General features: G+C 36.8%; 2 protein-coding genes across 2 annotated transcripts; both read left to right on the forward strand.

Annotated features, from left to right (window-relative positions):
* The first annotated feature begins 446 nt into the window (after positions 1 to 446).
* LOC133311324 (uncharacterized) lies at positions 447 to 1697 on the forward strand. The gene has a single exon (XM_061512348.1). The coding sequence runs from the start codon at positions 447 to 449 to the stop codon at positions 1695 to 1697; it is 1251 nt and encodes a 416-aa protein (XP_061368332.1).
* A 510-nt stretch (positions 1698 to 2207) lies between these two features.
* On the forward strand, positions 2208 to 3194 carry LOC133311333 (uncharacterized). The gene has a single exon (XM_061512360.1). The coding sequence runs from the start codon at positions 2208 to 2210 to the stop codon at positions 3192 to 3194; it is 987 nt and encodes a 328-aa protein (XP_061368344.1).
* Positions 3195 to 23645: the final 20451 nt, after the last annotated feature.

Genomic DNA, 23645 nt, shown 5'->3' on the forward strand with positions numbered 1-23645 from the left:
ATGCAGACATGCAATTTTTAGGGAAAAGTCATCAAAGTCAGAATTCTAGATCTTTAAAATTCATTTTCACTCATACACACTTGTTCTTTCTGTTCTTAACATAGTTTACAATTCAGAAAATACAATTTTCTAAAAAAGAATAATCGAAGGAAACTGAATATCCCGTTCCCAGAGAACGATAACTCTTTCACCTTTTGAAATATATTTTTCCAACAAAATGGCGCCGTTGCCGGGGAACGGTGCATGATTTAGTTTCTTTTTGAAGTTCTTTAGTTTAGTTTCTTGAATTTGTGATTCTGTTACATTTTTAATTTTTGACAAGTTTTGAATTCTTTTAATTCTTGCAGTTTACTGATTCTGAACGTAAAATAAAAACAGCACTGTTTCAGTAATTCTGAACGTTCTGCCAAACCAGATTGACAAATGAAGTGATTGATTACTACACTATGGCAGACGACAACAGCTCAATCCATGGGAACAATGAAAATGGGGATGGAAATGCCATGATCCCAGTAATTGAAGAGTTGCCCGTAATGGAGTATGCAATTCCATCTCTCGATGGGGTGATCCCAGGCATAGTTCAACCAGAATTAGAAGCAAATTTCGATTTGAAGCCAGGGATGGTGCAGCTCCTTCAATCGATTACCCAATATCATGGAATGCCTCATGAAGATCCACATAGGCACATCACAAAGTTCATGAAGATTTCAGACACCTTCTCTGTTCCTGGTGTTTCTAATGAGGCCATGAGAATGAAACTCTTCCCTTACTCTTTGGGAGGAGCAGCAGAGGATTGGATAGAGAAACTGCCATCTAATTCCATAACTACGTGGAAAGAGTTGGGAGAGTCTTTTCTTATGAAGTTCTTCCCTCCCACGATGGTTTGTGATTTACGTGACAACATCACTGGCTTCAGGCAGTGTGCTGAAGAGTCTCTCCATGAAGCCTGGACTAGATACAAAAGGATGTTGAGGAAGTGTCCAACCCATGGACTGCCAAACTGGGCAATTATTCAAATTTTCTACAGAGGTTTGAGTTTGCAAGGGAGATCCAATTTAGATTCCACTGCTGGAGGTGCTTTTCTGCTCAAGAAGTACACTGATGCTTACAACATTCTTGAGGTAATCAGTGTAAACAGTTGTCAATGGCCGCTTGATAGAGTTGACCAACCAAAAAAGGCTGCTGGCCTTCATGAAGTGACAGCAACCACCTCCATGGCAGCTGAACTTGCTGCCTTAAACAACACAGTGAAGAATCTTACCAAGGTGGTTGTAGACTCTAAGCAGCCAGCACCTGTTCAAGTAGCTGCTACAACAGCTATCTGCTCCCTATGCTATGGGCCACATGCATTTGAGGAATGCCCCAACAACCCCACATCAGTTTTTTATGTGGGAGAGTTCAATCGTGGCTACAACAACCGCAACCAATACAACCAGCCCAGATGGCAGAATCAAGGTGGTCAATATGGCCAGAATCAAGGCCATGGGTACAATTACAATGCTGGAAATAAAGCACCTAATCAAAGCTTCCAAGGAGGACAACAACAATTTCAGCAACCAAAGATGCCATTCCCTCCTGGATTCAGCCAATCTTTTCCTGCAGACCAGAATAAACAAGGGAATGCAGAAGCTCACCCACCTCTTGAGCAGTGGATGAAGGACTATGCTGCAAAGAATGATCATGCTGTGCAAAATTAGGCAACTCTACTCCAAAGTCATAGTGCTATGTTAAAAAGCATTGAGACACAAATAGGTGAGCTTGCTGCAGCACTCAGTGGCAGACCATTGGGAACACTCCCTAGTGATACAGAGTTACCAAGGAGAGATGGAAAAGAAACATGTAAAGCTCTCCAACTGAGGAATGGCAGAAAAGTGGATCAACCAGAACCAGTTGTAAGGCCTTCCACCTTGAGGAAGTTGAAGGAGAAAGAGGGGCAGCAAGTGGACAACACTGATGTAGCACCTATACCTCAAGAAAATGATAATGGGGAAGAAAATGCTTCTGAACCAGAAATGGCAAGGCAAAGATCAAAGAGGTGAGATCCACTTGTGCAGAATAAAGAAGCCTCTCCACCACCCTCTAAGGCAAAACAAGTTCCTTTTCCTCAAAGACTCCAAAAACAGCACCAAGAGCAAAACTTCAAGCGATTCCTGGACATTCTGAAGCAATTACAAATTAATATACCCTTTGTGGAAGCACTTCAAAACATGCCAAGCTATGTGAAGTTCATGAAGGATATTCTCACAAAGAAAAGGAGGCTTGAAGAGTACGAAACAGTAGCATTAACAAAGGAATGCAGCAGCTATGTCTCCAACAACTTGCCTAAAAAATTGGAAGATCGAGGTTCTTTTACAATTCCATGTACAATAGGAGATAGATACATTAGTAGAGCCTTATGTGACTTAGGCTCTAGCATAAACTTAATGCCAACTTCTATCTTTAAAACACTTGGAGTCAAAGCCTCTGCAACCACAGTTACTCTCCAATTAGCTGATAGAACTCTTGCATTCCTTGATGGAAAAATAGAAAACATCTTAGTTAAAGTTGACAGATTGATTTTTCCGGCTGATTTTATAATCTTAGACTGTGAAGTTGATGAGAATGTGCCTATCATAGTGGGTAGGCCATTTTTGACCACAGGGGGTGCCATAATTGATGTTAAAAATGGAGAACTAACTATGAGGGTCAATGAGGAAAAGATCACATTTAATGTGTTAAAAGTAATGAATTTTATTGATGAAGATGTTGATGACTGTTCTGCTATATCTGTTATAGATCATATTGTTGCTGACTATTCTCCTGTGAATAATGAATTTAACAATTCTGAATTGGGCAGCATTGAACAGATTGCTGAAAATCTAAAGGAAAGTGAGCTTGTCTTAGCTTTAGAAACTAAACCAACAAGGTTTTTTGGGGATAAACAATTTGAATCCTTAGGACTACATGAAAGGTCCTCTAAACCTTTAAAACCATCAATTGATGAACCACCCAAGTTAGAATTAAAGGAGCTACCAAATCACCTTAGGTATGCCTTTTTAGGAGAGGAGAAAACTCTCCCAGTCATTGTATCCTCTGAACTGAACTTGACAGAGGAAGAACAACTACTAAAAATCCTTAGAACGCATAAAAAAGCCATTGGTTGGACCATGCTGATATTAGAGGAATTAGCGCCTCATTTTGTATACATAAGATAAGGTTGGATGATGAAAACAACAGCTCAATTGAACCTCAAAGAAGGCTGAATCCAGCCATGAAAGAGGTGGTTAAAAAGGAGGTAATAAAATGGTTAGATGCAGGTGTCATCTATCCAATTTGTGATAGTCATTGGGTGAGTCCTTTGCATTGTGTCCCTAAAAAGGGAGGAATCACAGTTATATTAAATGAAGATAATGAACTCATTCCTACTAGAACTGTCATGGGGTGGAGAATTTGCCAAGATTATAGGAAATTAAATTCAGCCACTAAAAAAGACCATTTCCCCCTACCATTTATTGATCAAATGCTTGATAAACTTGCTGGCCAGGAGTACTATTGCTTCTTAGATGGGTATTCTGGTTACAACCAGATCCCATTAGCCCCTGAAGATCAACATAAAACAACCTTTACATGCCCCTATGGCACTTTTGCTTTTAGGAGGATGCCTTTTGGGCTTTGTAATGCCCCTGCAACCTTCCAAAAGTGCATGACAGCCATCTTCAATGACATGATTGAAGAATTTGTAGAAGTCTTTATGGATGACTTCTCTGTATTTGGAAGCTCCTATGAGGCATGCTTGTTAAATCTGTCTAAGGTGTTACAAAGGTGTGAGGAGACCAATTTAGTGTTAAATTGGGAGAAGTGTCATTTTATGGTGAAGGAGGGGATAGTGTTAGGCCACAAGGTGTCTAAATCTGGTTTAGAAGTGGACAAGGCAAAGATCTCTGTCATAGAAAAATTACCTCCTCCTAGAGATGTCAAAGGTATTAGGAGTTTCCTAGGCCATGCTGGCTTCTATAGGAGATTTATAAAAGACTTCTCTAAGGTGGCCAAGCCACTAAGCAATCTGCTTGAGATCAATAGGCCATTCTTGTTTGATGAACAGTGCCTAAAAGCCTTTGAAGAGCTGAAAAATAAACTAATCACTGCTCCTATAATTGTAGCACCTGATTGGTCATTACCTTTTGAGGTAATGACTGATGCAAGTGAGTGGGCATTAGGTGCTGTTTTAGGATAGCGCAAAAATAAAATTTTCCACTCCATTTATTATGCAAGTAAAGTCTTGCAAGGTGCTCAATTGAACTATACTGTAACAGAAAAGGAACTCCTTGCTGTAATTTTTGCATTTGAAAAATTTAGGAGTTATTTGTTTGGAGCGAAAATAATTGTGCATACTGATCATTCTGCAATTAAATATCTAATGGAAAAGAAAGATAGCAAACCAAGGCTTATTAGATGGATGTTACTCCTTCAAGAATTCCAAGTTCAAATTGTGGATAGGAGTGGCACCCAAAATCAGATAGCTGACCATTTATCTAGGCTTAAGCTAGAAGAGAATGAACAAGACTTAGAGCCAATCAGGGACATGTTCCCTGATGAAGCTTTGTTAGCTATAAAGTCCATAAATACCCCTTGGTATGCTGATTTAGCCAATTACTTGGCTGCTGGATTGATAAGTGAGGAATTAAATTCCCATCAAAAAAAGAAATTTCTCCATGATTCTAAATTTTACTTTTGGGATGACCCCTATCTTTTCAAGAGGTGTGATGACCAAATCCTTAGAAAATGTGTTCCTGAAAGTGAACAAGAGGGAATTTTAAGTAGCTGCCATAGCTCCCCTTATGGAGGACATTATGGAGGAGTGAGGACAGCTGCTAAAGTCTTGGAGGCTGGCTTTTACTGGCCAAGCCTATTTAAGGATGCCTATACATTAGCTAAGAACTGTGATAGATGCCAAAGAACTGGCAACATTACACGTAGAAATGAAATGCCACTCAACCCAATTCTTGAAGTTGAGGTATTTGATGTGTGGGGGATAGACTTCATGGGTCCTTTTCCCCCTTCTAATGGCAACAGGTATATATTGGTAGCTATTGATTATGTGTCAAAATGGGTAGAGGCAGTGGCATCTCCCACTAATGAAACCAAGACTGTATGTAAGTTCCTAAAGAATTACATTTTTACAAGGTTTGGCACACCTAGATGTGTGATCAGTGATGGAGGGGGACATTTCATTAGCAAACAGTTTGAGAACCTCCTTGCCAAATATGGTGTTAAGCATAGGGTGGCCACACCCTACCACCCTCAAACTAGCGGCCAAGTGGAGGTGACTAACAGGGAAATAAAGAAAATTTTGGAGAAAGTAGTAGGACCTTCAAGGAAGGACTGGTCCTTAAAATTAGAAGACTCCCTTTGGGCATATAGGACTGCCTATAAGACACCCATAGGATGCTCACCATATAGACTGATCTTTGGTAAAGCATGCCACTTGCCGTTGGAATTGGAGTACAAAGCCTATTGGGCTCTTGCTAAGCTCAACATGGATTATACACTTTCTGCTGAAAATAGGCTTCTGCAGCTTAATAACTTGGATGAATTTAAGCAGAACTCCTACGAAAATGCTAAGCTATATAAAGAGAAAATGAAAAGATGGCATGACAACCAAATCCAGGATAGAAGTTTAGAACCGGGTCAACATGTCCTGCTTTTTAATTCTAGACTTAAAATTTTCCCTGGTAAATTGAAGTCACGTTGGTCAGGTCCATTCCAAATTGTTGAAGTCTTTCCACATGGAGCAGTTGAGATTATATCTGAAAAAGATGGGAGGAAATTTAAAGTAAATGGGCAGAGATTAAAAATCTACCATGGTGAACCTTTAGTCAGGGACAAAGCCATTGTTCCCTTGGCTGAATCTTCCGTATCATAGCATACTTTGGGTTAGTAGGTAGTTAGAGTCTTCGTTTGGTTAGTGTATAGGATGTTTAGTCTGAGCAACTTTTGTGTCTTTTATTGTTTTAATTTTCATATTTTTGTAGTTTAATTTTTGTGTCTTATCTTACATTTTTGTGTGCTAGTATTTTTTTTTCCTTTACTGTCAAAAAAAAAGAAGAAGAAAAAAAAAGAAAAAAAAGAAAAAAAAAAGAGGGATGTGATGAGTATGTTGGTGAGTGAGTAGTGCACCCATACAATGACGGGTAACATGAGGTGTAGTACAACTCTTAAGTTTGGGGTATTTGAGAAGAGTTGCTGTGAATGCTGAGTGAGAATAAAAGGAACCAATCTTATGTGCTATAGCAACTAAAATGTGAAGGAATTGATGTTTAAAGGGGGCACGTGAGTTACAAGATATTGATAACTCACATCTCTATAAGCAAATTTGAGTATGTACTTGGCTGATTCAAATTTGAATCAGGCCCTTGTAACACTCTAATTTGCTTAGAATTAGGATTGGGCCAATTAAGGAAGTTTCAAGCCCAATTTATAAAAATGGGTCTGTTATTTCTTTAAAGAATAAAAATTTGTAAATAAAAAAATATAACAAAAAAAAAGAGAAAAATAAAAATAAACAATAAAAAATTTCCTACTGTTTTTCAAATCTGACAACGGTCAGATTCTCCTCTTTCTTCCAATATCCTTCGAATTTCGCTGTGTTGAATTTTCGCTGTGCAGAGCTATTTTGGGCCATAAAATGGACCTCAGATGCTACCAATAGCTTCAGTGTAGGTTTTTATGACTCTGATGTGACAACTCATCACAACTCACTCACTTCACCGTCCTTATACTCCTTCCCTTCTTTTTATTTTTTTTCAAATCTCTCTGGTACCCTTCTTTATCTTACACAGCGTCTTTGAAATCATCCACCTCGTCTCCCCATCTCCTCATCTCACCGTCCTTATCCTCCATGCTTGCAACTGAACGAACTTCAACCTAGGACTTTCGGTTTGAATAGCAACCTCAAGCTACCAAAACTCTGCGTCAACCATCAGCTCCGACCTAAAGGGATATGGATATCGTTGTTTAGTTGTTAGCAAGTCTGATTTTTGAGCTGAGTTGCTATCCCTCTTCATCTTGGTCAAGCCTTAATCTTAAAATTACATCAGGTTTGATTTCCCCTCTCTTACCATCTCATTCCATTTTTTCATTTGTCACATAACGATCTTGTTTGCAAATGAGACCCACCCACCATTAAACTAGAGTCGAACTGAGCCTTAAAGAAATCACCCACATCGTTCTTCTCTTATAATTTATTTTATTTAATAATAATTTATTTATTTTTTATTTACACACCTGGTTGTATTCACATGACTGAACCTTGTTTCTTCATATCATGGTTGACATATATTATGCAGCTGATTGTGGTTGTAGAAGATGTCGAAAGATTGACTCTGTGGTGTCCATTATATGAGTAATTATTATTTTATTTTATTTATTTATTTTATTTTTTATTTTTTTGTGAACATGCCTTGGGTTGTATCCCTTTGTTTAACTGTGGTATATAATGATGCTGTGATCGTCATTTATTATTTTTCTAGCTCGATGGTTTATTCTCATATACTGAGATATATGCATCTTATGATTTCTGCCTTGCTCAGTGTCATTGTTGCTGGATAGCCAAATTTCTAACTGTTATAGGCTTTGTTCATGGTAACATATGACTTTCACTTTACCAAAAGCTGTCTGGTTTTGGATAGAAACACATATATGTGCTTGCTGGTATCTGCGTTTAGTGGTATAAACTGTTGTTTTGCTTGGTTACAAATTAGCTGCTATATCAATTAAGTTGCACTATTTGAACTAAGTTAAAACCTTTGCTGTTTACACTGCCATCACTGTACCACACTTGGGTTTGAAAATTTTTGGGATCTATGAGTACTATTTTCTCTATCACTTAACTTGGTTTGTCTTTTTATGTGTCTTTTCTGTTTTAGCAATAAAATGGCACCACAGACAAGAAAAAAAGCCAAGTCTTTTGCAAAAAAGGGAAAAGAAGTTGTTAGCTCAACTGGCTCTCCACCTCAATCTTTATCACCTGAATCTGTCAGGGTAGACACAAGGATGAAGCAGATAATTGAGAAAAACTTGGTAATCATATATGAGCGTGGCTTCAATTTGGAAAAACCCGGGGCATTAACCAAAGTGTATGTGGAGAGGTACGTCTTGCGTCAAGGCTGGAATTTCTTTGCTCAACAGCAGCACATCAAGGTACCAGTCGCTCTGGTTCGAGAGTTCTTGGCAAACTTCCCCGAATCTGACAATCCAACGTCAGTCAAGGTTAGGGGAGTTGAAGTTCCTATTCTACCTTCTGCCATCAAAGAAGCGTACAACTTCCAATTCGAAGGAGATGGGGATCTTTACTGTCTCACATATGCTAATAAGCATATTGAGAGAACGAGGGACTTGGTTGCTGAAACATTGTTCAATGAGATTGGGAAGAAATGGACTGATGATAAGATAAACCATAAACAGACTTGCATGGAAGCACAGATCTGGGGCTCTTTTATTAGAGCACGGCTCTTTCCTGTTGGTCATGTGCATCTAGTGCCTTGGAAGCATGCAGCTGCCATATACTGCATCCTGGCAGACCACCCTTTCCATACAGAAGAAGTGCTGTATGAGAGTTTATGTTGCCAAGCTCAAACAATTAAAGGAACATTTCAATTTCCTTGCTTGGTGAAACTCTTATGTGACCAGGCTGGTGTGCATACTTCTGATGAAGACACCTTATTGGTTCCATTTCCTACCACTCCATTCGATGAAAAATGCCTTGCTCAGATAGTTAAACAGGTTCCAAGATTAAAAAAAAGGGACGTCCACACATCCTCTCAAACCGGGAGTTCAACATCCTTGGAGGAAGAGGTTGCTGAACTTAAAGCCATAGTCCAAACACAGCAAGAACCGCTCAACACACAAAAAAGACAAATTTTCAAGCTCCACCAGTTTAATAGAGAGCTTATGCAGTACTTAATGGAGGTCAAAAAACGTGATGGATCAGCTTTTGAATTTGCGTGCCCACATGAAATCTACCCTGAGATACCCAGTTCACTAATTCAAGACCCATTCACTGGACCATCTACTGCACGAGCAAAAGCTGGACAACATATTCATATGAATATGGAAGGTCCTTCAGGAGAGCAATAGCCTCTCAGTCAAAAAAAGACCATTTTCATGGTGTCACAAGTTTTATGATCACTCTTACTTATTCTCTAATTTATCATTAAATTGCATGTTTTTTCCAATAATTTGATCTGTCCCCTTGTTTTCTTTGCTGTGAGGACACAACTGATTTTTAAGTTTGGGGTGGGTACACATGCTGAGTTTAAGAAAAAGAGCAAAATTTTTGAAATTTTTTGAACTTTAGAAACTTTATTTTTCTAATTTATCTATGCATGGCAGCCATTAATATGAACTCAGGTTTATTTGTCTCTTTGATGTCTTGTCATATTAGTATTTTATTTCATTCTGATTCCTTAATTAAGCACACATTAACGGTGTTACCTTCCATAAAAAGATTACCACGTAGCTTAGCTTAGTCAATGCTTATATCATTGGATATTTTCCTTTGTAAGGAATTGAACCTAAACACATGATTTTGCTTGCTGAGTGGTCTTTCTGCATTGGTGTTCTTGATTTAAAAATGTCCTGGACAACTGGTTAGTACATTTCCACATGATAAAGGCACTTGTTTGTGATTGAAAAGCCTAGAGCCAAATAGCCCACCTTGTATTTCAATTTAATCCTTTGCAACCCCATTTGAGCCTAAACCTTTTCTTGGATGATGTACAAGCTGTATAGTAGCAGCCATATCCCATTTCCTACCATGTTTTGGAAGCCTTAGTATTTAATTAATTTTCCCTAGGCTAAAAAGACTTGAATAGTCAAGAATGGCAGGAAGAAGCCAAAAAAAATAAAATAGGTGTATAAAAAAAGAAGAAGATGAAAGTAAAAGATGCAAGTAATAGAATTGAAAAGAAAAGAAAGGTTGGTAGTATAAAAAAAAAAGGGGGCAGAAAAGAAAGTGATACAGAAAGAAAAGAAGGTTGCATTTGATGAAAGGAAGTGAGTTAAAAAAAGAAAATAGAGAGAAAAATGACCCATATTAATCTCTCAAAAGGACAAAAATGAATTTACTTTGAATTTCGTAGGGACCAACCGACTAATTTTTTTTGTAAAGGACTAAAGTGGGATCTTATTTTTTGTTAGGGACCCAAAATAGTATTTACTATAAACTTTACCTGCTTGAACCCGAACAAACAATTAAATTTTGATTGTGGTTGGAAACCAAGTTAGTTTATATATTGGGAAAAGTGTCATTTTAAAGATAAAAAAAAAGATGTAAAGTTATGTCATTTTAAGTGAGCGGAAGAGATAGATAAAGGAGGAGAGAGTGGACAAAAAAATATAAAAGTGTGGGTCTCACCTCTTTGTGAGAGTGAAATGACACAAATTGTGTCATTTAAAAGGACAAATACTTTTCCCTTATATATTTTTTCTTTCCAGGTGAAGGCTGATTTTATTTACTAAAAGCATGATATCTTTGTGGATATATATATATATATATATATATATATATATATATATATATATATATATAGACGATCCTTTAATACCAGTGTTAAATTTCAAATTTGACACATTTTCTGAGAGACTTTAGATTAAAAAAGATCAACGACTCTGATTTGTAAGCATGTGACACCATTGATCTTTTTTGATCTAATGGCTCCCAGATAAGGTGTCAAATTTGAAATTTGACCCCAGTGTCAAATTTGAAGTTTGATACCTCATCTGAGAGTCGTTAGATCAAAAAAGATCAATGGTGTCACATGCTTACAAATCAGAATCGTTGATCTTTTTTTATCTAACGGCTCTCAGATGAAGTGTCAAACTTCAAATTTGACACTAGTGTCAAAGGATCATTGCCTCTCTCTCTATATATATTATTTTCTTATATTAATTGATATATTATATTATTTTCTTATATTAATTGATATATATATATATATATATATATATATGGCAAAATGATTTGTAATGTGACTACATATAAGCATTGGTGCAGTCACCTAAAAACTACATCGTTTTGGGTGGGATAAAGGAAGTTCGCGTTCAAAATTAATTGTAGAAAATGGAAATATTATATTTATTTCCATCTTTGTATGATTATAATTTCCCAATTTAATGCTTTATATTTATTTTTACTTTTGTACGATTATTATTCATCATATTTAATGCTTTCACATTATAAAACGACATAGTTTTATATGACTGCACCAATCCTTAGGTGCAATCACTTTACATCCGCTAAACCCTATATATATATATATATATATATATATATATATATATATATATATATATATATGAGGTAGGATCCTTTGACACCGGTGTCAAATTTAAAGTTTGACACCTCATCTGAGAGCCGTTAGATCGAAAAAGATCAATGGTATCACATGCTTACAAATCAGAGTCGTTGATCTTTTTCGATCTAATGGCTCTCAGATGAGGTGTCAAACTTCAAATTTGACACCGGTGTCAAAGGATCCTACCTCTATATATATATATATATATATATATATATATATATATATATATATATATATATATATACATGGGAAATGATATTGTAACAACCAAGTTGTGTTACTACCAATCAATCTCACGGTTAGATCGACTATGTTGATCCAACGGTTATATTTATTTCCATCTTTTTATGGTTATGATTCCCTATATTTAAAGTGAAAGCATTAAATATAAGAAATCATAACCATACAAAGGTGAAAATTAATATAAAGTATTAAATTTGAGAAATCATGACCATACAAAGATGAAAATAAATATAACCGTTGGATCAACATAATCAATCTAACGGTGAGATTGATTGGTAGTAACATGGTAGTAACACAATTTGTTTGTTACAATATCCTTCCCCTACATATATAAGCAGGATATTCTTACATCAATGTAAGAGTTAGAAGTCTTACACTCAATCTTGATCATTGATCTACTTATATCCAAAAGTTCATATTACTAAAAAGTTAGAGCGGTTAGATATAAGTGGGATTAATGGTCAAGATTGAGAATGTAACTTACACTGGTGTAAAATGATCCTGATATATATATATATATATATATATATATATATATATATATATATATATATATATAGCTTCTTACTATTTTACTAGAACCTGTGAAAATTTGGAATAAACTTCAACTCCAATTTATCTTAATGACTGTTTGTAAGACTTGGACCTTCATGAAACTGCCTAACCTCGGTTGGACTGAAACTAAGATTCTATAATAAGGATATGTTTGGATGAATTTTTTTCTCTAAAAGTTATTTTTTTTCAAGAAAAAAAAATTCTTATTTTAAATTCATTTGAATGTCTCCTTTTAAATAAAGTAGAAGTCACAAAAAAAGTTAAAAATCTATTTTTTTTAGAAGTTGAAAATCTTAATTTTAAAAAAAGCAGCCCAATATTTTTTTCAATAATTAAATATTTTTATAAAAATATAAATATCTTTAATGTTTATAAAAAATACTTCTAAAATAAGGAATAGATAAAAATTACTTTTTCTAAAAGTCCAAACAAACAGGCTATAACTCTTAGGGACTGTTTGGTATGAATATTGTTTTACAAATCCTAAGAAAGTGGGGTGGGGTAAATTTTTTCTAACATTTGGTACGAAGAAATTAAAAATATTCTTGGAAAACTTTGTTTCCCATCATTTCAGTTTTAACTACAGAATCCCAAATAAAAATACCATCTGATACATAGTATTTTTATTTTCCCATAGCATTAGTATAATTAACCCAATATTTTGGAAAAAAATTTGGACCTACTAGACATCTTTTCGTAACTTATCCTGGAAAAAATTTTCCCACCATATCCCGAAAATCTTTATTTCTCGATAAAAAAATGGGAAAATAGTTTGTCATGTTACATGACAAATCATTTTTCCTACACGCACAATCCAAGCTGGGTCCCACCTTTGATTTTTTTCTCACTTTACTATTTAATGGACCTCACATATATCATGAGCGTTAGGAAAATAATCTCTTATCATGTAACATTATAAAAACAAAACCCTAAAAAAATATCTCCTCCACCAAACACCTCCTTAAAATCAGCTATCATAATGACCGAATGAGTTGCTGCATAACTTTAGTCCAATTATAAATTGAGCAGTTGTTCAATTTTCAAGCGAACAATATCCGCGTGGTAGTGTCTGCTATATATGATTTCCTCTAAATTAATAATACAGTAGTTAAACATATTATTAACTCAAGATGTAGTTTCTACCAGTTAATTAAGCTTTGAAAGTTAAGGCATGCTATAGTTTCATAGATTGCATATACAATATATCTGCCTTAATTTAAATCTGTTTTCTTTTCTATTCTTTTGTTAAACTTGAATGTTAATAAAAAAAAGATATCTATGTTATCAAAAAAAAAAAAAAAAAAAAAAGATATCTCTTAGAATTTAAGTCGGAATATAGTCTGAAAGGAAATAATCCTACTTGTGCCTGAAACATTCGGAGCATGCTCTCTATATGGTGTAATACTATTATATTTCTGGTATGATTTCTTTGGGATATTGCACTGGAAATGTATTATCTACACCCAAACTACTTTGCTGTTAACTTTATTCGCCTATGTATGAAGACTATATAGATAGCAGATTGTGGATATTGGAAAAGCAAAATTACTTGGGCAAATTGAAAATTATTCTTGTATTCAAAAACTGAAACTTGGCTACATCATAATGTGAACTGAACTTCTAACTTAGCTGACTTGCAAATTTGTGTGGAATGATTGAGTTAGCTTATATTCATGACAAAAAATTAATTTATTGTAATTTAAATAAAAAATTATGAATTTATTGATGTTTTTAAAATATTTATGCGTATATTGCAGTGTGTCACGCTCTGATTGGCGTCATAGGTTACGTCTTGATTGGACTTCACAGGTCACGCCCAAAGTAGGCGCCAATGCCACGTAGGTCGCGCCCAATTTAGGCGTGACCACTGACACCCAAACCAAGTGTGATATACTGCAATTTATAAATATCCCAAAACTTTTCACTTTTACCATTTTACTCCCTCTCTCTCTAACTTCTCTCTAATACGCTATTGCTCCCCCTTCCGTGGAAACTTGGTTAGCGAAGCTTTGTATGAAAAGTAAGTTTTTAATACCTGCTTTCTATATGTTTAAATTATAGTAATAGATTAGGAATATGTTAGTGATTTGAGAATTTATTAGTGACTTAGAAAACTGTTAGTGACCTAGAAATATCAAGTGACGTAGAAATTTTGTAGTGACTTAGGAATTAATATTATTGACCTACGAATTAATTAGTGACTTAGGAACTTGGTAGTTGCCTGAAATTTTTTGTATGCTTCATAAAATTGATAGCGACTTAGTTAATGAATAGTGACCTAGAACAAATAATTGAAATTATCATATATTATAATTTTATTTGGACGAAAATCTTGTAGGAGGTGTGTACATAATTCTTAAATATATATTAATTTTAAATATTTTAATTAGTTGTAAATTAAATTATTTTTAATGTTGTATTACACATGTATATATAATTTGAATATAAATTAATGGTAACAATAAATTTAATATTTTTATAGTATTTTATCATGGCTGATTCATCATTATCCAGGAGATCTGCATCCGATCATGAGCCAGAGCCTACCGATCCCAATATGTATACCATACTTGGGTCGTATAGGTGGGAGGTCATCTGGAAGAGGACGCAAAGTGCACATATTTCATAGCGCGTGTGGAATACTGAGCATGTTCGCCAGCTGAAGACCCGACACGGTAAAATGCAGGGGGCCGCTTCCCAATGATATTCCGAATGTGGTCGCTGATTACCTCACCCAGGCATGACTTATGCATGTCCCACTCATGCGACATTTCAGGTATGCACTTTAGGATGTAATATATTATATTGTTATTCAATTTAATTATTTTAAATTAATGACATGTGATGTGATAATTGTATTATGTACTTCAGATTGATGTTGCCCTGATTAGTGCTTTGGTTGAGAGGTGGAGACCAGAGACACATATCTTTCATATGACACAGGGTGAGATGACTATTGTAACACCCCGTGTATACCCGGAATATTAACATTACATCGTATAAGCTGTGCTTAATTAAAAATGCGGAATATCTTTTTCTTTTCCAATTATGACGTCATTATACTTAGCCAAGTTGATTACTTAATCAATTTCATAAAATATCGCCTGTATGTAAATTTCAATAAGACATCTACTGAAATACCTCAATATATAAATAAAGTGTGTATCTAAAATCACGGATCTACAACTCGTAGTCCGGACAATAATCCTGATACATTATTACAACTCCAAATAAAACAAGACATAAACAAGTCTATGTGTCATGGACAATCCCCATGCTCACCAAATCAACAACGTCTCAACAAGATGATACAATATCATGAACTGAAGCTAAAAGCATAAAACATCGAGCATATCCAGCATCCAACAAGTCAGCATATAAAACAGCAAATCTAACTCAGCTCCGGCCTCCTGCCGCCTGAGGTCTCAACATTACCTGAACCTGAAATAAGCGCCCCAAACGTGGGGTGAGATCTCTAAACAGAAATCTCAGTAAGACAAGGGGTCCTCAAGGATCTTCCACCCCAAGCTCACTTACATGTGCAATATAAGTTCAAAAGCAGTAATTCAATATAAGTTCTCAAAACTATGCAGTGCAACAGATATTCATGACATGTGTGTTGATACTATTCTACTGGCCAGAGAAATGCAGGAATAGGTCTATACCTACATGTAGTACAAGGAACACCGCTTGCACCTCACCCACAGCCTCACCATATCGTATGTTCTACATACTCAGGCTTACCGTATAGATGGAACACCACATGCATATCAAAAAGGCACTAACATATAACGGCTCAACAGCATTTCCAAAACATCAAAAGCATGTGACACAGCATGCATATACCATACCCCCAAGGGACATGGTGGAACCACAACATGGCTAAACCGAGGACACGAAAGCTTACCTCTCAAGCTAGCTATCCAATGCCACAAGCTCAAAGTCCAATGCAGCAGAATCACAATCTGATATGGACCAATAGTATATCAACATACATAGCTCAAAAACATTAACATAAAGACTACGTTTTTCTATTTACGATTTACGTCTTAAGGCTTCCCACAAAGCCATAAGCCCTATGAGAATATTATATTCTTCAAATATCTTAGATTCATGATGTAAAGATATTTGACTTCATACCTGCATACCAAACACCTCTTTCCTCAACAGCATGGATTCGCTGAAGATCTTCAAGAGCCCATCTATCTAAGCTTCTGTCTGCTTTCAAAAAAGTTAAAGTGCATACCAGAGGATACATTCTTCAACAATTCTCCTATAGACAGAAGCATAAAATATTATTGGCTCAACACACATTCTTCTAGTATGTAAAAAATAGATTTCAAAATTCAATGTGATTGCACATATCATTATTCCTGGCATCAGTAAATAAATAAAACATGGAACTATTTCTTCAGCGATACAGACTAAATATCAAAGTAACTGCCTAACAAGACCTCTCGCTATTACTCTAATTTATACTATATTATAGCTACCATTGTTATCATAGATCATAGTAATTACCACAAATTTGTTTCTTCATGTTGGGAACTCGGTTCCCTCAAAAGAAGCCTTTGCGGAAGTCAAATGTCGAGCTAGGAGCTCGGCTGTTCAATCAGAAGTCAGCTTGAATCACCAGGTCGGGCAACGCAGTGAAAAAACAAAAAACACAAAGGAGAGAGAGAGAAGAACACAACAGATTTTAACTTGGAAAAACCTTCTCCAATGAGAATAAGTAAAAACCAATGGGACACTAGTCCAGAATCAAACTTCCATTATGAAAATAATGGGTTACAAAAGATCAAGCATCACCAACAATGGTGGTACACTCAAACTCACCTACAATTGTGGTTTTCTTTCAAACTTCCCTAAGGAGGTATGACACTCAAGCTTCTCCCTAGAGGTGCTCTCAAAATCAAATCTTTGAGCTTTTCACTCAAAACCCTTAAATCTCACAAGTCAACCTTTTTCTTTTCTTTCTCTAACCTACCTCAATCCCACAACTAATGTATTTATAGGAGAAGGAAGATGTTTAGGGTTTTAGGGTTTCTTAGACCCTCATGGGCTTTGAGCTTAGCATTAAGGAGGAAGCCCAACAAATCTCTCCCTTCCGACTTCAATGCGTTAGCTTCAGCAGTAACCCGATACTTTCATAGTAATCTTCAAATTTTCTTGCTTTGTCATCATGCCGGACCAATTCAAGTCGGTGTGCACTTTGACCAGTTTGAGCTCTCCACATTCCACCACTTCCTGGATCCAGTGATACCTAAAGCTAAAAAGAGTATTAGAAGACTCAAAGTATGAAGAAGAAGAAGAAGACAATGAAGACTCAAGCACTTACTAGTTATATAGTACATTAAGAGTCTTAGAACTTATTAGGATCGAGTTTATTGAGTTTTTAACTTGGGAAGTGCAAAAATAAACCATAAACTCATGTAGGTGACACATATTCACTTTGATCATGCATACAATGTTCACATACATCAAGAGTTGTTATGCAAGTGTGAAACATAATCATACATATGTTAGAAGTCACTTAGAATCATTTAGAAGTCATTGGAAATCATTAGGATGCATTAAAATTCAAAAACTAGCATGAAAACTGATTTTCGCATAAAAGTAATCAAATTCTTTTTGCAAAGTAATCGAATACTTGATGAATAGTAATCGAATACTTTCTAGATTTGAAGAAGTATTCGAATACTCCCCGAAAAGTAATCGAGTACTTTCGGTTATTAGTGACTTAAACTCGAAGAAATTCAAATGTTTTGATGTCCAACGACTAATAACTTATTGTGCACCTATAAATGTATATCATTAGGGTTCTGAACATAAGAACTAACACTGAAAATCTCAAAATCAAAGAAATCTCAGAATTGAACCCATATTGGTTTGCTTTTGCACATCCTTGAGAAAAATCTCAATTATTCTCTCATCGCTCAATCATTTTTTGTTCTTTCTTTTTTGTTTGAACGTAAAGAGGTGACTCTACATCTGTTTAGCAAGAGTTAATAAGGATAGTTTCTCCCATATGCCTTGAAGAAAAGGCACGATTAAACTTCAAGTCGGAAGATGGATAAAAAGATAATGTAGAGTCGGGGGTCAATAAAGGGCCCATAGAAACCCTAATACTCCCAAAACACGGTAAAGGGGAAATTGGGGATCTGAAACTATGGCTTTAACCCCTATCACATAACCTAAACTCTCTTTTCATCGTGTCAAAGAAACTTAATCATTCAATAAAATCTCTTTCACTCAAGGTACCCCTTACTTGACGATGGTTATACATGAGGTTATTATTAACAGTCAGAAAGATACGAAAGACTGATACCAAAAATGTCGAAACAAAAAAAATGAACACGAAGATAGAATGTTACTTGGAAGTGTAGGTGGAAGATGTTATGTGTAACATCCCGGGCGCTGATGAGGGCGGGGAGTGATCGCCGGTGCGAAAGGGCATGGACAAGGAGCGGCTCTTGGCAGGTTTCCAGCGATGAGGGTACATGAATGAATTGAATCAACACCCGAAAGATAAGGATTCCAGAGACTGTGCTGGTATGGGACGGTACAGTTGGGAATAGCTTATTAGAATTAATTGGTACTATCTATATTAACAAGATGCATCTACTTTTCGGTAGCCCGAAATGGAAGACCTCCATAGCTAAGCGTGCTTGACTTGGGGCAATTTTGGGATGGGTGACCTCCTGGAAAGTTTTCCCGGGAAGTGTGCGAGTGAGGGCAAAGCACGCTGAAAAGCTTCGTGTTAGTGTGTGGGGACAATCGTTGATCCTTCTAAGTTTCCAGGCGTTACAAGTGGTATCAAAGCAGGGCCTCTCTTCCAGTACGGTGTGGTTCGAGGACGAACTAGACGGAAGCTGGTGGGCATGTAACATCTCGGGCGCTGACGAGGGCGGGGAGTGATCGCCGGTGCAAAAGGGCGTGGACAAGGAGTGGCTCTTGTCAGGCTTCCAGCGACGGGGGTACATGAATGAATTGAATCAAAACCCGAAAGAGAGGGATTCCAAAGACTGTGCTGATATGGGACGGTACAGTTGGGAATAGCTTATGAGAATTAATTGGTACTACCTATACTAACAAGATGCATCTACTTTTCGGTAGTCCAGAACGGATGAACTCCATAGTTAAGCGTGCTTGACTTGGGGCAATTCTAGGATGGGTGACCTCCTGGGAAGTGTGCGAGTGAGGACAAAGCAAGCTGAAAAGTCTCGTGTTAGTATTTGGGGACAGTCGTTGATCCTTGCAAGTTGTCAGGTGATGTGCCTCTAGCATGTGATGTTTTCCAAGCCAAAAATAATAAGAATTTAATCATAAAAGAGCATTTTCTGTATATTAATTGCTTTTATTATTTAGTTTTTCCATTTCAGTTTATTTCTCATATTTTTTATAATTTTTACAGGTTAAAAAAAGAAGAAATAGGAAATTGCAAAAAATAGAAAAAGAAAAATGGCGCTACTCGCGCCATTTTGGCGCTGTTGCAGCGCCGACTTCAGCAAAGCAGTAGAAAGACCAGGTAGTTGGCGCGGGTGCAGCGCCAGTTTGGCGCTACCCGCGCGGGAAACCAACCTAGTGTAAAATTGTGGCGCTACTGTCGTGCCAATTTGGCGCTAACCGCGCGGACTTCAGCATGGAAGCAATTTCGAACTTAAAAGGACGCTGCGAGGGTTCAATTGGGAGATTCTTTTGGACGACGGAGCAAAACAAGGATTCCAGAAAGAGGAGAAGAGCAGAGGATCATTCTTCGTTCCTCCTGGTAATTTTATTTTGAATTCTATTTTATAATTTTATGTCAGCCATGTCTATGGTTGGCTAATTCCTTTATTGTAGTTGGGGTCACAAATCCTATGTGAACCCTTTTTACGCTGTATTGATTATTTTCGCTCGTTTATTTTAATATATTTTACTTTTACCCTGTGCGTATTGATATTATTTCTGTTAGACTTGATCAACCTAATAAGAGATAATAATTTGAGAATTAGGATTCACAATAGGAATATTGGGGTTTTGATTCTGAAAGGGGGTAAAGTAACAATTTATGCATGCTCTAGGGATAGACTTGTGTAGATTGCAGACATTTAAATTATCGTGTTTAATGCTTAATTGCATGCAAAATTGCTAAGGAATTAGGATTCCAATTGAATTAAAGGGTTAGATTGCCAAGGGATTGGGATTTAACAAATTATTTTAGATGATAATTTGACTGAGTTATTAAATTGAATGAACATTGTCAATCAATCCAAAGTTTAAAGCGGGAATCATATGGTGCGTGTACCTTAGCTGCAGTGCTTTTTATTATTCTCTCAAAAATCCAAACTTTACCATTACTTATTAAATTGAAAATTATAAATTTTAAATATTTGTCTTTATTTTACCATTAATTCATTATTTTCCAAAACAACCAAATTTTCCAACTTAAGGGGACTGGTTATAGTGGTACTTGGTTTATAATCCCTGTGGAGACGATACTTTACTTACTCATTATATTACTTGTGCGATCGGTATACTTGCTGGTGAGCATCAAGTTTTTGGCGCCATTGCCGGGGATTGTTAATTCCAATATTATAAATAACTGTTGATCTTTGAGATTGGATTTTTATTTTTATTCTTATTTTATCTTGTTCTATCTTGTTCTGTGTTTTGCAGGTGCTACTAACCATTTTTCTGAGTTTATGCGAGGTAGACTTGCTCCTACAGACTTAGTGATTGATCCTAAAATTGCAAGGACTGAGAGGAGACTGAGGAAAGTTGCCAAGCTGATAATTTGGGAAGAATTCAATAGCGTACATGTACAACCAATACAAGAGATGACGGGTAACAACAATGCAAATAACCCACCTCCACGATTGTTGGACACCATTCTGACTCCGGTGTTCAATAGGCCAAATTCAAGTATACTCTGGCCAGCGGTGGAAGCAAACAATTTTGAGCTGAAACCAGCTCTAATTACTTTGGTGGAGAGGGCTCAGTTCTCTGGGGCTGAGGACGAAGACCCTCATGAGTTCTTAGATCGATTTCTGATGATCTGTGATACTACTAAGCACAATGGAGTGTCTGCCGATGCTATCAGGCTCCGATTGTTCCCTTTTGCTGTTAAGGAAAAGGCTCTCAGATGGGTGGAAAGGCAGCCGGCTAACAGTATCATGACATGGGAATACTTTTCAACAAAATTCTTTGCCGAGTTCTTTTCTATGGAGAAGTACAACCAGCTGGTGAATGAGATCACCAACTTCTGCCAGCTTGAAGGAGAATCGTTGTGTGCAACTTGTATAGATTCCAGGAACTTATCAGAAAATGTCCGCACTATGAGGGAGACGATGATAGAAAGGTGGCGATCTTCTTTAATGGCATCTCTCCTTAAACAAGGTTGGTGCTTAATAGTGCAGCGGGAGTCTCTATTCGGTAGAGTACATCTGAGCAAGCTCTTGATTTAATAAAGAAATTGGCCAGAAATGAGAATGAGAGCTTACCGGTTCAAGCAAGAAGGTGAGTAATAAAGTTGGAGAGCAATGATGCTATGCTTGCTGAACAAAAGCTGTTGTCCAAGAAGTTTGATAGCCTGAATGAAAAGTTTGATAAACTGCAAGTGTCCAAGGTTCAATCAACTTCTGTGGTTTGTGAATATTGTAGAGAAGCTCATGAGTCTAATGAGTGCCCTACTCTAATGGATGCTAATCCACATCAGGTGCAAGTGAATGGGGTTTGGTATGAACAGAAGCCCCAACAAAATTTTCAAAGAAACCAGAACTTTGCATCTGGGAGTAATTTTCAGAGGAGGGGTCAAGGAGGTGGTCTTGACTATAGTTCCAACAACTATCTGCAACCTCCTCCTATTCCTCAAAATAAGCCTTCTGAGCTGGAGAAAGCTATGATACAGCTTTCTAAGACAATGAATGACCACAATGAGGCTAGAGCACACAACAAGAATCAGGATGCTTCTATCAGGAACCTGGAGGTTCAAATTGGTTAATTGTCCAAGCAAGTTTCTGAGAGACTTTCAGGAACATTTCCTAGTGACACTATTGTGAATCCCAAGGAGTATTGCAAGGCTATAATGACTAGAAGTAGTAAAGTGCTTCCATCTCCCGAGGTTGAGGAGAAGCTTGATGAGGCAGTTGAGCTTGAAAAAGAAATTGAAAAACCTGCTGAAGTGATGGTGCCAGTTGAAAAAGAAAAAGAAAAGGCGAAAGAACAGAGTGTGACTGTTGAGAAGAAGCATGAGATAAGTCCTGGTTACATGAGAGCTATGGCACCTTATCCTGAAAGATTGAAGCAAGATGCTCAGAAGCAGCATTATGCCAGGTTTCTTGATATTTTCAAAAGGTTGCACATTAATATTCCATTTGCTGAGGCTCTGGCTAATATGTCCAATTATGCCAAGTTTATGAAAGACCTTTTATCAAGAAAACACAAGTTGCAAGAATGCCAGACTGTGACACTCACTGAGGAGCGTAGTGCAATAATACAAAAGAAGTTTCCTCTTAAGCGTCATGATCCAAGGAGCTTCAATATTCCAATTGTTATTGGTAACACTAATGTTGGCAAAGCTTTGTGTGATCTTGGGGCGAGTATAAATTTGATGCCCTTGTCTGTGTGTAAATCTTTGGGGATTTATGAGCTTAAGCCTACTAAGGTTTCCTTGCAACTTGCTGACAGATCTTTGAGGAAACCCACTGGTATAATTGAAGATGTACTTGTGAAAGTGGACAAGTTCATTTTTCCAGCAGATTGTGTGGTGTTGGACATGGAAGAGGGAACTGAAATGTCTCTTTTGTTAGGAAGACCTTTCTTGGCTACTACTCGGGCTATGATTGATGTTGAACAAGGGAAGCTCGAGTTAAGAATGAATGATGAGACCGTCACCATCAATGTCTTTGATTCTATGAGACAAGCTTCTGACAAAGGTGATTGTTTCAGACTTGATGTTTTAGAAGAAGAGGTGAAAGAAGAGAAATCTCCTAGTTAGGAGCTTGAGGAAGAACTTGAGGCACGTGATATTGTTCCCTTTGAGGGAGAAAATGGTGTTGTATTTGAGGTTCTTGAGAAGAAAGATTCTGACAAAGAAGATGGTGCCCCAAAAGTAGAGTTAAAGGAGCTTCCTGAAACTCTTAAATACATCTTCTTGGGTGATAAGGAGACTTACCCTTTTATCATTAACAAAGGATTGTCTTCTAAGCAGGAAAGGAGGTTGATAGAAGTTCCGAAGGAACACAAGACCGCCATAGCGTGGTCCATTTCTGATTTTAAGGGTATAGATCCTTCTTTTTGTACCCACAAAATTCTCATGGAGGATGATGTCAAACCTGTGAGGCAACCTCAAAGGAGGCTTAATCCTATAATGAAAGAGGTGGTGAGAAAGAAAGTGGTGAAACTTCTTGATGCTGGTATAATTTACCCGATTTCATATACTGGTTGGGTAAGTCCAGTGAAGACTGTTCCGAAGAAGGGAGGCGTCACTGCAGTCCACAACAAAAAAAATGAACTAATTCCGACCAGAAT

This window comes from Gastrolobium bilobum, unplaced genomic scaffold (genome assembly GCF_033153095.1).
Source record: "Gastrolobium bilobum isolate Gb01-03AN ecotype WA unplaced genomic scaffold, APGP_CSIRO_Gbil_v1 utg69924, whole genome shotgun sequence".
Lineage (NCBI taxonomy): Eukaryota > Viridiplantae > Streptophyta > Magnoliopsida > Fabales > Fabaceae > Gastrolobium > Gastrolobium bilobum.